The sequence below is a fragment of the Dryas octopetala genome, chromosome 9 (genome assembly GCF_963921425.1).
Source record: "Dryas octopetala chromosome 9, drDryOcto1.1, whole genome shotgun sequence".
NCBI lineage: Eukaryota > Viridiplantae > Streptophyta > Magnoliopsida > Rosales > Rosaceae > Dryas > Dryas octopetala.
In genome coordinates, this window is record NC_141374.1 from 1,982,715 (window position 1) to 1,996,754 (window position 14,040).

At 37.3% G+C, this 14,040-nt stretch overlaps 1 protein-coding gene and 1 long non-coding RNA gene across 2 annotated transcripts; both read right to left on the reverse strand.

Annotated features, from left to right (window-relative positions):
• Positions 1-691: 691 nt before the first annotated feature.
• Positions 692-3,517, reverse strand: LOC147273131 (uncharacterized). The gene is made up of 4 exons (XM_086227955.1): positions 3,443-3,517; positions 1,599-2,357; positions 1,409-1,492; positions 692-1,137 (listed from the first exon to the last, which is right to left on the reverse strand). Exons 2-4 carry the CDS (start codon positions 2,311-2,313, stop codon positions 1,013-1,015), a joined length of 924 nt encoding a protein of 307 aa, XP_086084081.1. The 5' UTR covers positions 2,314-2,357; positions 3,443-3,517; the 3' UTR covers positions 692-1,012.
• Positions 3,518-10,950: 7,433 nt separating this feature from the next.
• LOC147273132 (uncharacterized) lies at positions 10,951-13,103 on the reverse strand. Its single transcript, XR_015119767.1, has 3 exons — positions 12,702-13,103; positions 12,050-12,107; positions 10,951-11,140 (listed from the first exon to the last, which is right to left on the reverse strand). It is a non-coding gene; the product is annotated as an uncharacterized LOC147273132 (long non-coding RNA).
• Positions 13,104-14,040: the final 937 nt, after the last annotated feature.

Below are 14,040 nucleotides of genomic sequence, written 5' to 3' on the forward strand. Positions count from 1 at the left end.
GTATATTTATTTGATAATGCAACTAAATGATTTTTTATTTGATTAATTTTTTGTATATATGATCTTCAAAAGGTGATTTAGAAAATAAACACTTCCGATCATAAGACTACACAACAGAAGAAAAGGCACAAAGGATAAGGTAACTAGAATTCTTCATAATGGAATATCATGACCCCGGTTAACCAAAGACATTAAAATCCAACAAAAAAAAAATTATTGAAAATGAACTGGAAAATCTTACCTCTTCATGCTCTGCTTTTTCCCATGGCACAATTTGTTTGTCCATTAATGCAAAACATGCTTCTATTTGCAAAGGAAATAAAAACAAAACAAAAACACAAAACACAAATTGAAGGCAAAATTACAAACATCAAACTATAAGCCTGCTTAAGAACATATGTAAATGTAATGCATTAGAACTTCCAAAAATGAGTATAACTTCCAAAAATGAGTAAAACTTCAAGGCTCACTATAAAAGCTAAGTATCAACTTATTATTGTCAAATGGATGCAAGCTCATTCATGGATGGGGCTGCAGTAGCCAGTGAGATAGCAGCTGTCTATGATACACTATCAGTATGTCATACTATCAGTGTGTGATACAAACACTGATGGTGGATAATTTATACCCTAGTAGTAGAAAAGTGAACCTGTCAACATATGAGGGTTAGAGGTGTGTTTGTATGGTAGAATTTTTTTGATAAATAAAACGGATGTCTAAAATAATTGATCCTGACTATAACTGAACTAATTGCAATACAACCTCTTCTGCCGTGGAAAAGTATAGAAAGGTACAAAAGAAGAAAAGAAGAGAAAATAAGTTACCCCTTTCCGCTAAAAACATTTTGGGGTTTTCTGAATTGAATTGAGATAATATACTGGTAAGACTACCTATTGTTCTTGTTGAGAAAAAGCAATGGACGGCATCTTACAGTAGAAGAATCAGCAGCAGTTCCTCAATGTGAGAGTTGCAGTAACAACACTACCTGAGCTATAAAGTAAGACTTTGCTTCTCACTTCTTGCTTCTTAATTGCTTTTCACTTTTGGGACTGAACATGCTAAAGGCTAATGAAGAATTGCATGTCATTGAAGACTTCCCCAATATATTAAGAGCCTCCATCCTTTGTATCTCTTTTGCTGCATAATGCATTGATTGCTAGAGTTAGTCAATTAGATCAATGAAAGAACCAGAAAATGAAAAGACTACCTTGTGCCATAAGGAAATAAAGGAATAGGAGAAATCAGAAAGGTAAGTTTGATGCTTTAAGAGACCCCATCCTAAAATGAATGGGAGGATTATGACTTTTGTAAAACAATCTTAAAAACAACTGATAACTTGTAAAATAATACTTGAAATGTTAACAAATATTTATTCTTCAAAAAATTTTGGACATTTTTATAGAATTACCTTCCTCAACTGATAGCTGCATTGATCTTTTCTCTAGCTCAACAGCATGTCTGCTAAGGTCAGATGGAGATAGATAACGAAGCACTAACATTATGAACAAAGAGCATTTTCAGTACTGGCAAAATTAAAGGAAGAAAAGTAGGTATCAAATTTTGTTTTGAAGCAGCACTGCTAGAATACAATGACGTACTCGTGATGTATTCACTCTGATCAGATTCATCAAAGTGCCTCAAGAGATTCTGTAGACATAGAAACCGTTCGGTCCTTTGCTCATCAATGTTCCTCTCAGAATCAACCAAATGAGGAACCACAGATTCAGGAGTAAATCTATGGTGCCTAGAATGAGCAGCTGGCAAACCATTGCCAGGCTTTCTGAGAAAATTGGAAACCAATGGTTTATCAGGTGAAAAGGTCATGGGAGAAGCCAGAGGAATTGGTGCAATTGCAGGTACACAAGATGTCTCATGCTCCTGCTTATCGGTTCTTTCTTCAGGTATGCCGGGCTGCTTTTGTAAGAGATGTCGTTTGGAATTGAGACATTCAGCATTTTTTCCTGTCACGTCTTGTATTCTTCGCTTGCCTAGTTCTGAATCAAATTTCCTCCCAGTCCCACCATGCATGACATGGTCACTTACACCACTGACGCTCAAGAACTGGTGGCAAGAGGGTTTCTGAGGACGCTCAGGGGTGAGTAACTTAGTTCCAGAAACCTTAATGGGATCCACAACCGGTCGTCCTAAAATACAAGAATTCTCAGGATGATTAGGCACATAGCTTCTGTTGTCATTCTGTACCTCTCGCAATGCTACCTTTTTCGTTGTTAATGTTGATTGCTTATGGTACATAGACGAACCACCAACCACACTGTTTCCCAGTACACTGTTGTTGAGGTTAGAGTTCACCATTTGAGGGACAAGCCTAACTTAACTCAGAGGACCCTGACTCCTGTCTGCAAAGGAATAAGCAGAAGAAAGATAACATCAACAAGGATGTCCTTGCAATGAAGACATTTTTAAACATCAAACATTATTTAAGTATATCTTAACACGGTTGTCAAAATGAGATGCAAATTTCTAATCAGATATCAACTGTTTCTTAACCAAATTATATTATAGTTAAACCTATAGTTGATAAAGGGAAATTTTTCCTTCCGCAGCACAACTCGAGCTGCAAGTTTCATACAAACAAACAAATATTTACCTGCTTTTCATATACAAATAGAGAAAATCATGAAGAAAGGGCCACAAGTAAACACATACTAATGATTTTAACTACGTAGATGTAATAAACATCATCCATAAATCCACAAACCAGCTCCCTGGGTCTGAGATCCTTCTGCTTTACAGATGCTTTAATGTGCAAGACAATATTGAGGTAATTCCACTTTGGCAGAGTGTAAAAGCCCGGTTACTCTTTTTCAAATCGCATAATGGAAATATTTCCACGACCCAATCTCGACAATTGGTAAAAAGAGAAAATAAAGTGATGAGCCCGTGAGTCCAGGTTAAATATATAACACTACCAGACTTTTCATAACCTATAAAAATAATAAACAGGAAAAAAAAAAAAAAAAGAGCCCCTTATATCTCAATTTTATGGTCTAAACTGAGAGTACAACTACGGATCTAAGCTGGGCACTGATTAAATTTTTTTTTTTTTTAAGGCAAAGTACGGAATCGAAGAGAGTTGCAGTCAAAACGGAACAAGAAAAGGGGAAAACATAAACTATTACTCTTTTATAAAACTACAAGAATCTCACAATTCATCTTATTTGCTTTTTTCTTGGCCAGACCAGAATGCAGAATTCAAGAATGCAAGGACATGTGAAACCAGTGGTACACAACCTTAAATGCCCGATATATAAACCCTAAGTAGAACAACTTCAAGACCCATATAAAATTAAATTCAACAAGATTCAATTATTTAATAAATACCTGTGCGTGTGCGTATGAGAGAGAGAGAGAGAGAGAGAAGGAGGGATTTTCATATTGTGATAAAGAAACAGCAGAGATTAAAATTGCAGAGAATAATTACCCGTGTGAAGCTCTGCAAGTTTTTGCAGTGGATCTCAGGCTCGGGGAGGGAGAGTGTTTTTTTTTCTCCTTTTTGACTGAAGGGAGGGAGAGTGTTCTTTTTTGGTTTGAGATAAAGCGTTCGAAAAAGAAAAATTGGCTCCAAACAAGGTGTAGAGATTCTAAGTTTCTATTTGAACAACCATTTCTTTTGATCAGATACTTTTTAGGCTCAACTGCTAAAGTACAAATATATCCACAAAAAGTATTTTAAATAACCAACAAAAAAAAAATTCAAATTCATACATTAACTAACAAAAACTTTTATTATAACACATCTACTAAGATTTCTGTCCTAAAATAAATTAAATGTCACATTGGACATAGTTAACGTGTAACAACTTAAAATACCCTTTATATATAGTTGGTGGATGTATTTATACCTGAGCCCTCTTTTTATTTAATTTAGGAAATGACAAGTTTTAATTCAATACAAAAGGACCATAAAAGACAACTATTATTTAAAAAGAAACAAGAAACACCAAACCTAACCCTAGTCCCACGGCCCACTCCACACCAACGGCCCTACCAATCGGCCAACCGATCACCTCTCTCTCTCTCTCTCTCTCTCTCTCTCTCTCTCTCTCTCTTTATCACACTCTCTCCCCTTTTCTCATTTTCTCTCTTTTTCTCTATCTCTTTGTGTTTCTATTTGCATCTCTTTCTTTTTTTGCTTCCCCATGCTATCTCTTCGAGCCCCCTCTCTGTCTAACTCAAGGGAGGCCAATGACGCCACCAGAAAGTTGCATTGATTGAATATTGAAGCCCATTATGGCAATGGCACTAATGAAGGATTTTATTGACTTGATAAAGTTTTAACAACCTCCCTAGCTTAATATAAATCATGTTTCGTGAGATCCATCTTGTTAGGAATATGCCATAAAGCCAATTCTAGGGATGCATATTTTCTATTTCTATATTTCTATTAATAAAAGGGCAAGTTGATCTTTTATGAGGCATCATCCATATATTGTGTAAATGCAAAAAAGAGGTCCAAGGTGTTCAAATTAAGGGAAAAACTGAAGGGTAATTAGAAAATTAACATGACAATCTAGGCTTACATAGTATGGCAAGTAGAAGCTAAATAAAACTTTCCTAGTTCTAAATCTAAGATCATATAGGTTGTAATATGTAAAACATAGCATTTCAAAACTTAAAACAAGAGAGGTCAAGATTATACCTTTTTCATCTCGAGAGGCCTAGCTAAGTAAACCACCAAAGCCTTTCTCTTTCCACCTTTGTGAATCTTGTTGGAAATATGCCATAAAACCAATGGTAATTGGTTAACCAAAGGTATTTTGTTAAAGTGACTTGAGTGATATTTCAATTAATGTGTATTACACATTAATAGGGTATAAACATTATTCACTACTTAGAAAATCTAAGAGAATGTGTATTACACATTGAATGCGTCCATGAAAATCTAAGAGAAGATATATGATGAGCTTGGAGGTCATTGAGACTCATGTTATCGGATACTTAGATTCTTAAAAGTTCTTGGTTGATGAAGGAAATGTTAACTGGACATTAACATTCCAATAAGTCAAAACTACTGTGAGACCCGGAAATTTTCAAATTTATTTTGGGATTTTTCCTTATAGATAGTTCAGGATATCGAAACTGATTTGCTTTCCAAAAGTCTAGAACATTCGAGTTTGTCTTCCTATCTACTTTTGGTTCATCCAAATATAGTTGCAATTGAGTCTTTTGTGCAGAAAAAATAAATTTTCACTCTCAAAGTCATCAAAATCTACATTAAATAGAAAATAAGTTAGTGGCATACTTAATTTGCATTACTTAGCTATATATGTAAATTAGATAGCAAATATCAAACAAGCACTAATCTAGATAGCAAACCAGATAGCTATACTAGTGATTTAGTGGCACTTTACAAACAAAAATTGATAGCAAATTTACAATAAATGTATGTAAACCAGATATCATATTTTTAGTGATTCAAATACATATAAATTAGATAGGAAATATATGTAAGCTATATAGAAAATTTAAAATAAATAGTAGTTTACCTTCATAACATCCATGCATTCTTTAGACACCATCTCATGAACATAAGAAGAAGTAATGTTTGGATTGCTTGATGTTAATGTATAACCAATAGACTTAGAATGGGCGGCTTGCATGTACAAATCGAAATGAGCAAAGAGCTTTTCATGAACCTTATTCATTTCAGTGGAGCCACTTTCATAAAGTCTTTTGTAACTAAACTCAACAAACTGAATTTTGTATCTAGGATCCAAGATAACTATAACTGCAAGAATCAAACTATACTCCGACTAATATTTTTCAAACTTTGTCATCATTTGAGAAGCCATCCTCTTCATGAATTCATTTGAATCATTCATGGCCTTATTCAAAGTATCTTGAATCACAGAGACTTAAGGAAAGTACAAATTTGTTGTGACATATCTAGTTCCAGAAAAAGGAAAGTAACATCATAGATCATTCTGGAGCCTTGTTGGCTAGTGTTTGGATTAGACTTGTGATTATCGATAAGGTACGCGAGGCCCAGTTTCATGATCCCTTGTTGATAAAACTAAGAGATGAAGTCAAAAGTGGGTTGAGAGCAGATTATGCAGTTAGAGATGACGGAGCCTTGGTCATGGGTACTAGATTGTGTATACTAGCAGATGAGGCGCTTAAGAGAGAGATTTTGGACGAGGCTCATAGTTCAGCCTATGCCATGCATCCAGGGAGTACAAAGATGTATCGTACACTTAGAAAGCATTATTGGTGGCCAAGGGTGAAAAGAGAAATAACAGAGTTGATTGCAAGATGTTTAGTTTGTCAACAAGTAAAAGCAGAGCGTCAAAAGCCTTTAGGACTCATGCAACCACTCTCGATTCCTGAGTGGAAATGAGAGCACATTACCATAGATTTCTTGTTCAAACTTCCTCGTACTCGAAGTACGTGGTCATAATGGTATTTGGGTGATTGTTGATAGACTCACGAAGTCTGCACATTTCTTACCCATCCGTGAGACCTACACTTTGGATAAATATGCAAAATTATTTGTGGATGAGATTGTGAGATTACATGGTGCCCCTGTATCTATCGTGTCAGATAGAGATTCACGGTTTACCTCTCGATTTTGGGAGAGTTTGCAGCAGGCTTTGGGTACGAAGTTACATTTTAGTATCGCCTTTCACCCACAGACTGATGGACAGTTAAAGAAGACTATACAGATCTTGGAGGATATGTTGAGGTCTTGTGTATTACAGTTTAGAGGCAATTGAGATTCTCATCTACTTTTGATGGAGTTTGCATACAATAACAGTTATCACTCGAGTATTGGTATGGCTCCTTATGAGGCGTTGTATGGAAGACATTGCATGAAGCCTATATGTTGAGATGAAGTTGGTGAGAGAAAATTTATTGGACCTGAGTTTGTACAAATGACATCAAAGAAGATACAGGTTATCAGGAGCAGGTTGAAGGCGGCTCAAGATCGACAAAAAAGTTATGTGGATACACGCAGAAAGGATCTTGAGTTTAAGGTAGGAAACCATATATGTTTTCTTGAAGCTATCACCTTGGAAAGGTGTGGCACGTTTTGGGAAGCGAGAAAAGTTAAGTCCTCATTTCATCGGACCTTATGAGATTACGGAACAAGTTGGTCCAGTTTCTTATAAACTTGCCTTAGCTATGGAGCTCTCTCGGATACACGATGTGTTTTATGTGTCTATATTACATAAGTATAGACCGGATCCTTCTCATATTTTGGAGATCCAACCCGTTGATTTGAGAGATGACTTGTCTTATGAGGAGCAGCATGTTGAGATTTTTGAATCGTAGAGATCAGGTGCTTTGTACCAAGACCATTCCTCTGGTCAAAGTTCTATGGAGAAATCATATAGTAGAATAGGCGACTTGAGAACCAGAGGAACAGATGAGAGCTCAGTACCTGCATCTTTTCACATGACAGGTACAAATTTTGAGGATAAAATTTTCTTAACGGAGGGAGTTTGTAACGACCTGACCCCAAGTGTTTTTTTAAAATTTAGTTAAGTTATTTGTTGGATTTTATTTAATTTTTTTAAGGGGACTTTTAGGATTTCAAGTAAGGGGTTAGTTTGATCCAATTTTTTTACTTTTCATCTATTGGGCTTTTGGTTTTGAACTTGGACTCGTTGGACATGTCTCGAACCCACGAGCTTGTAGACGCGAACCGTGCGTCAATCAAAGTTATGGTTTAAAAGTTACGGACGTTTGAAGTTGGGGGTATTTTAGACTTTTAACTTTTAATACACATTAAGATCTTATTTTTCTCTCCTCTCTCTAGAATTTTCTACATCTATCTATCTATCTCTATAACACACTCTCTCTTTCCCTCAAACTCTCACTCTCCCGCACACACTCTCTCTTTTTCTTCCTTCTCCCTCGCACGACCCTCTCTGCGCGTGTACACACCTGCCAGCTAGCCAGCTTCTCTGGTCGCCACCAACCAAATCAGATCACCAGTAAGCTCTTCTCGCCAGTACAAATCCCCATCGGTGCCCCTGGAAGCCCCGCCCTTGAGCGCACAGGAACGATGCTAGAAACGCCCCCCCTTTCTCGCAGAATTTCGGCCAAACTTCGGCGCTATTCACTTCAAAATTAGGTGGATTTTCTTCCTTTCTTAATGGGCTTTCATTCTATTCGGGTTTGATTGTTTGATTTTGAGTAATTGATGAAGATTGAGTACAGGGGGTTTAAGGCCATTTCGGGATTACCTTGGGTTTTCATATATGTGCATGAGAAATGTGGCAAGATTCATGCAAAGGTGGTAAGAGAGAAGATGACCATGCATGCGAAGAAGGCATGCAAGCCATGCACATGCACACAACAAGCCCAAGGGCGAGCCTCACTAGGCCAGGAGCAGCCCAGAGGGCAGGAGGGCTGGATGACCGCCTAGGGCCTTGGCAATATAGGGCCTCATTTTGGTCCACTAGTTTTTAAGCCCACTAAGAAATACAAAGTCTTCTTTATTTATTTTTTTGTGTGGACTCAATCTTCACCTGTTTTCTTATTTTTAAGCTCATATTTAGACTCCTCATCCTTCAAATAGATGGGCCTCTCTTTTTAAAATAAAGTAGCCTGGTCTTTAAAATAAGGCTTCTTATAACAAAGTAATATCTAACATTTTTTTCACTAGTTTTTCTTGTCATCTCTCTCACTCTTATCTTTTTCCATGACTTCTCTCTCTCTTTCTCTTTTTTGCTTTTGCTTTTTTTGTTCAATTAGTTTTTATTTGTCAGAAAATTTGTTAGAGATATTAGTAAAAGATTGTTTTTTGAGTTGGAGAAGGGGGAATTGAACTTGGGTGCATTGTGGGTAATTTTACGGCCCTTACAACTGGGCTGCCCAACAACTGCAATAAAAGATTGTTTGGATGGTAAATTTTTTACAACAATTTTTTATTATTAAATTTTTTTGTTTATACGAAAGGCCTCAACTTTGATTTTCGCCTAGGGCTTCCTATTTTCTTGGATCGGCTGTACTAGGCTTGCACGCACAAGGAGGAGTACAACCCACGAGCAAGGCTAGGCCTTGTTGTAAGAAGGCCACGCCACCCCAAGTCCAGCCCACACAAGCCCGCACGTGGAGGAGAAGAAGGAAGAGGACCCAACCCCCTAGCTTGCTTGCAAGGAAAGAACTAGGGTTTTTCGCTAGTATCTTGCTGCACATCCTTGCTTTCCACACACCCCTATTGCTTGCCCCTTAAGCAATCCTCATCCAATCAGATGCGAGTTAGCTTTGCACCTCCTCAACACCTATATAAATCCCCTCACACCCTCATTCTAAACATTACCCATTCTAAAGAGAATTCAGAGCTTTGAGAGAGAGAAGAGAGAATGAGGCATGAGAAGGGAGAGAGGAAGCCAGGAAAGAGAAGGAGAAGGAGAAGGAGAAGGAAGAGAAGAGTCTTGCCAAGCACAAGCCGCCACTACTGCCACTGTGCGCCGCCGCTGATCACCTTACCGATGCTCCCCTTTTGTATTCCTTTGGTTTTTCTTGTACCCAACTCTCATATTATTTATATAGTTTATAGTTTTGTTATTTTGATCTTGTTATTTCAATTATGTTTATGTTTTTCTTGTTAGTGATGGATCAAACCATCACTTTAATATGAATTAGTTAAGAACTCCATTACCATGCTAGAATTAGGATGAAACCCTAATTTGAAGTTTTAATCAAACCCTAGAAGCATGATAATTAGTTCACTAATTTAAATGATTGCATATGTTAAATTCTTAATCGCTAGTTTAAAGATAAATTAGGTATTTATTCTTAAAGATTGGGCGTCCTAGAGTATAATACATCTAATTAATATTAGGATTTAATGTGTAATAGACAAAGACATTGAATTCACAAGAACATTGAGATTAGTTTTGTAGGAAGTAAAGAATGCTTTGTCTTACCGCTATGACTTACATGTTTTGACCATTTCAAGAAACTTATAATGACTCTGGATACGTAAACAGTAAACCTAGGGTAGCAGGCCGTAGCCATAGGAGCATATTTAGTTAACTACTTAGTGATATTGTTTTGAGATCTAAGTATGAAAGTAAGGAAACATAATATGTTAAAAGCAGTTGCCACTAGTCACTAGCCAAACCTAGTTGGTAGACAAAACTTTAAGATAGTTAGGGTAGAAATTGAGAATTATGATGGATTCTGAATGCTATCATGTCAATGGAGGTTTATTTATTTTTATGCACTTAGGACGTAGCTATTTACCTCTCAACCCTTCTTTCTATTTATTGTTTTCAATAAATGCTAGTTAAGTAAATTATTACCAATTACCTACATTCTTCGTGGGATCGACCTCGTATTTATACGATATCCTTACATCAAGCGATTCGTATATTTTTGAGCTACAACTTGGTATTCATTTCAAATATCCAAGTAATTAAAATAAGTTGTACAAAAAGTGGCAACAATTGCCTATTATTTACTGTAAGTTTTAAATTGGGTAAATTTTATTCAGTTCCTTCTAAAAAACTATTATCTACAGGTTGTGCTTATATCATATTAACATATTTACTTCCAAACATTTTCATTAAATCTTGAAATTCTAAATTAAATTTATAATCTATTTTATGTTACTTTCCTATATACATTAGACTTACACTTAAGTTTTTATATTCACTTTCATGTTATAATTCTTTGTTCTTATACTTACTTTTATATGTAAATTAAATTAATTGATTTTCAATGGAAAATTAGGTATACATCCTACTATTGCTAAGTTCTTATTAGGCCTACCACAATGCATCTGAAAATGTTACCCAAAAACCCATTTTGGGTAACAAATGGGTAACAACTTGACAGGACCGCCCCCAGATTTCACCCTGAAACTCGGAGAGGTCATGCAGGAATTTAAAATCAAGGAAAATCCTACCGAAAATTCGGCAGAACCTCCCCTGAAAATGGACTAACCCAAAATTTTATAACCTGTTAAAACACATTTCTAAATTTCCAACTTCCCTACCACAACCAATTTGGGTCTCCGACCCAACATAAAATTTACAATTTTATAAGGTTACAACCAAACATCAGAGCCAAACTACAAGATAAAGTTTACAAGAAATCCTACACTATACAATACGAAGAGAAAGCCCGCCTCGACGAGAAAATTGTGACTGGCTGCCGCTTCCACCTGGGGGAACCATTAAAACACAAAGAAAATGACTCATGGTGAGAAAGACTCTGTGAGTGGATGAACAAATCAAATAATAACAAAGTTAATAAGGTAAAACATTTTATTAATATTCTCAATTGCACAAACACAATAGATTTCCCCCATTTTAAAATATGCTTTGGACTGATAAAAATAATGACTAAAAATATTTTTATCTATAAAGTTTTTAGAATTATCGTTGGCCATATAAGCACCCATTTGACGGGCTCCACATTGGTACCGTACAAGACCGTCGCACCAAGTGGAGCGTCTACTTAACCTTCCACCCGCACCGTCGTAACGCCGTCATGCGAGTGGATTTACGGTGTCCCTTGTACCGTCGCAATGCCGTCATACAAGTGGACACACGGTGGCCCTTATACCGTCGAATCGCCGTCGTACAATAAGCCAAAGTGTCGTACATGCACGTAGATTGCCCTTCCACCCGCACCGTCGCAACGCCGTCATGCAAGTGGACTTATGGTGTCCCTTGTACCGTCGAATCGCCGTCATACAAGTGAACATATAGTGGCCCTTGTACCGTCGAATCGCCGTCGTACAATAAGCCAAAGTGTCGCACGTGCACGTAGACTACCCCCAAAGGGCGAGGCATCCCGGCACAAGGCCCAAAGCCTATGTGTGTGCCGTGATGGGTCCCAAAGACCTACTTAATAATCAGTGGGTACTTAGACGGCCTATTAAATAATTTGTTTAATTATTTAATAACCCTTAGATCAACATGGCAAATAATTCAATCCATTTAAAATATTTATTAATGCAAAACGGACTTTACTCAATTCATTATTTCATTATTTAATTCAAAATTTCAAAAGTAATATAAAAACCATAAAACTCATAAACTTTGCAAGCAAAAGAAAATCCACTCACAATATTGGAGCCTAGTGTCGGCCTCCGGATGAATCACCTCTAGTCTCGGGAGCGTCGCCTAAAACAACCAAGCATACAAAACATAAATTAGACTTGGTATAGAACGTAGATTAAAGTGTGGAATTGAATCTAAGTGTTATTCTCTTGACTTCTTGGTCTCGTTTTAATTCACCCATCATACAACGCCTCCAACAACTTGGAAACAACTAAAATACTCCTCTATATACTTCCATAACCCAATCTAATCCTACCAAGTTAAGCAAATTTTTTCTCCATTCCTATTTTCTCAATTTTGCAAATTTTCCCTTACTTATTTCACTTATAACATAAACTAGGGATCCTAAGGATTTAAAATTGTCCTCAATGCATTTAGAAGCACTTCATTTTGCCAATTTCTCCATTAACCAATTTGGGCATAATACCTCCAATCAAAATTTTCAATTCCTCTATATTTCCTTGAAATTTTCTCAAAGTTTATGATCCTAATCCTAAATTTAAGATTCCTAGAGTGAAAATCATCTCAAACCCATCAAGAACACTCCTCCAACTTCGAATTCCTTAGGAAACCCGAAATAGTCTCAAATGCTCAAAAATCAAACTCTAATTTCTCAAGTTTTTAAACAGCAATTTAAAGGGAAAGGGAGCCCATTACCTAGAGAGGAAAAACCCCCAAAATTTCGTGGAAAATGGGGTAGAAAACTGGCCGGATTTTGAAAAGGTTGCCGGCTGCCTTTTCGCTCGTTTCTGAGCTGTTCGCTGCAACCGGAGCTGAGGGTGGCTGAGCTGGTGGCGCCGGCGGCTGGGGAAGGTTGTCAGCTGCTCAACGTCGGCTGGAAGTGACCAGAACTGGCCGGCTTGTCGCTGGTTGCTGGTGGCGCAGCTGAGACTTTTCTGTGCGCGCGGAGGCTGGTTGTTAGGGGCGTCGGCGGGTAGTCTGCGCATGCGAGAGTCGGGCGGTGGCTTTGGGTTGACGGGTGGTGGTCGGCGGCGAGACTTGCAGTGATGGCTGGTGGTGTGCGCAGGGGTGGTTGCGGAAGAAGGAAGAGAGAGCGGGAGAGAGAGAGAGAGAGAGAGAGAGAGAGAGAGAGAGAGAGAGAGAGAGAGGAAAAATAAGGGGGTGTGTTGAGTAATTTCCTGGGGGTTTCTAGAGAAGTCTGAATTTTATACTAAAAAAAATTTCTAGAACTTTCTTGTGGAAGGACAAAATTGCCCCTAAAATGTTACGCCCCACTCTCTCAAACCGTGGCCCAAATTTAAGGTCCGTCTTCGGAAATACGTTATGAACTACTACTTCATTACCCCCATCTATTGAAATTTTTCTAAAAGTTTTATCTTTCCTAAATTTCCCGTTTAATTACCCATTTCTTATTAGAATGTACAAGTCTCTTTCAAATTAAACTTTCTTACTGGATCACCACCGAATGTAATTAACTTGATCTTATATAAAAGAACGAAACTTGGGTCGGGTCATTACACAACTCCCCACAATGGGCCGGAATTTGTTACCTATATTCCCTTGTGGCCCAATGTGTTATCTATATTTAGATAACAGTGTAACCCATTTTTTTTGTTACCCAAAATTGTGATGGCCCACCATGTGAAGACTTGCAGGAGGAGAGAGGGGAGCTGACACCAAAGCTGCAATGTTGCTTTTTTTGTTTGTTGCCAAAGCCAGCATGTGAAGATCAAGTAAGGGGAATGATTAATTGACCGTTGTGGCTGAATGGGTAGGATTTCTTGGCATGATTGGGCCTTTTTCGAAATTGCTTAAATATGGACTGGTCCTTGAATCCAACGGCCCAGATTACATAGCCGTTGGATATCAAGGGCGTAGATCACTCTGATTCTATTTTTTTAAAAAAATATTACTAAATTAATTGTAAAATCCATAAAATACTCGAAATTTTTTAAAAAAATTTCAGAAAAAATTTCTAAAAATCTACCACACTCCCAACGACTATATTCTCAAAGATTATATATATACTACACAA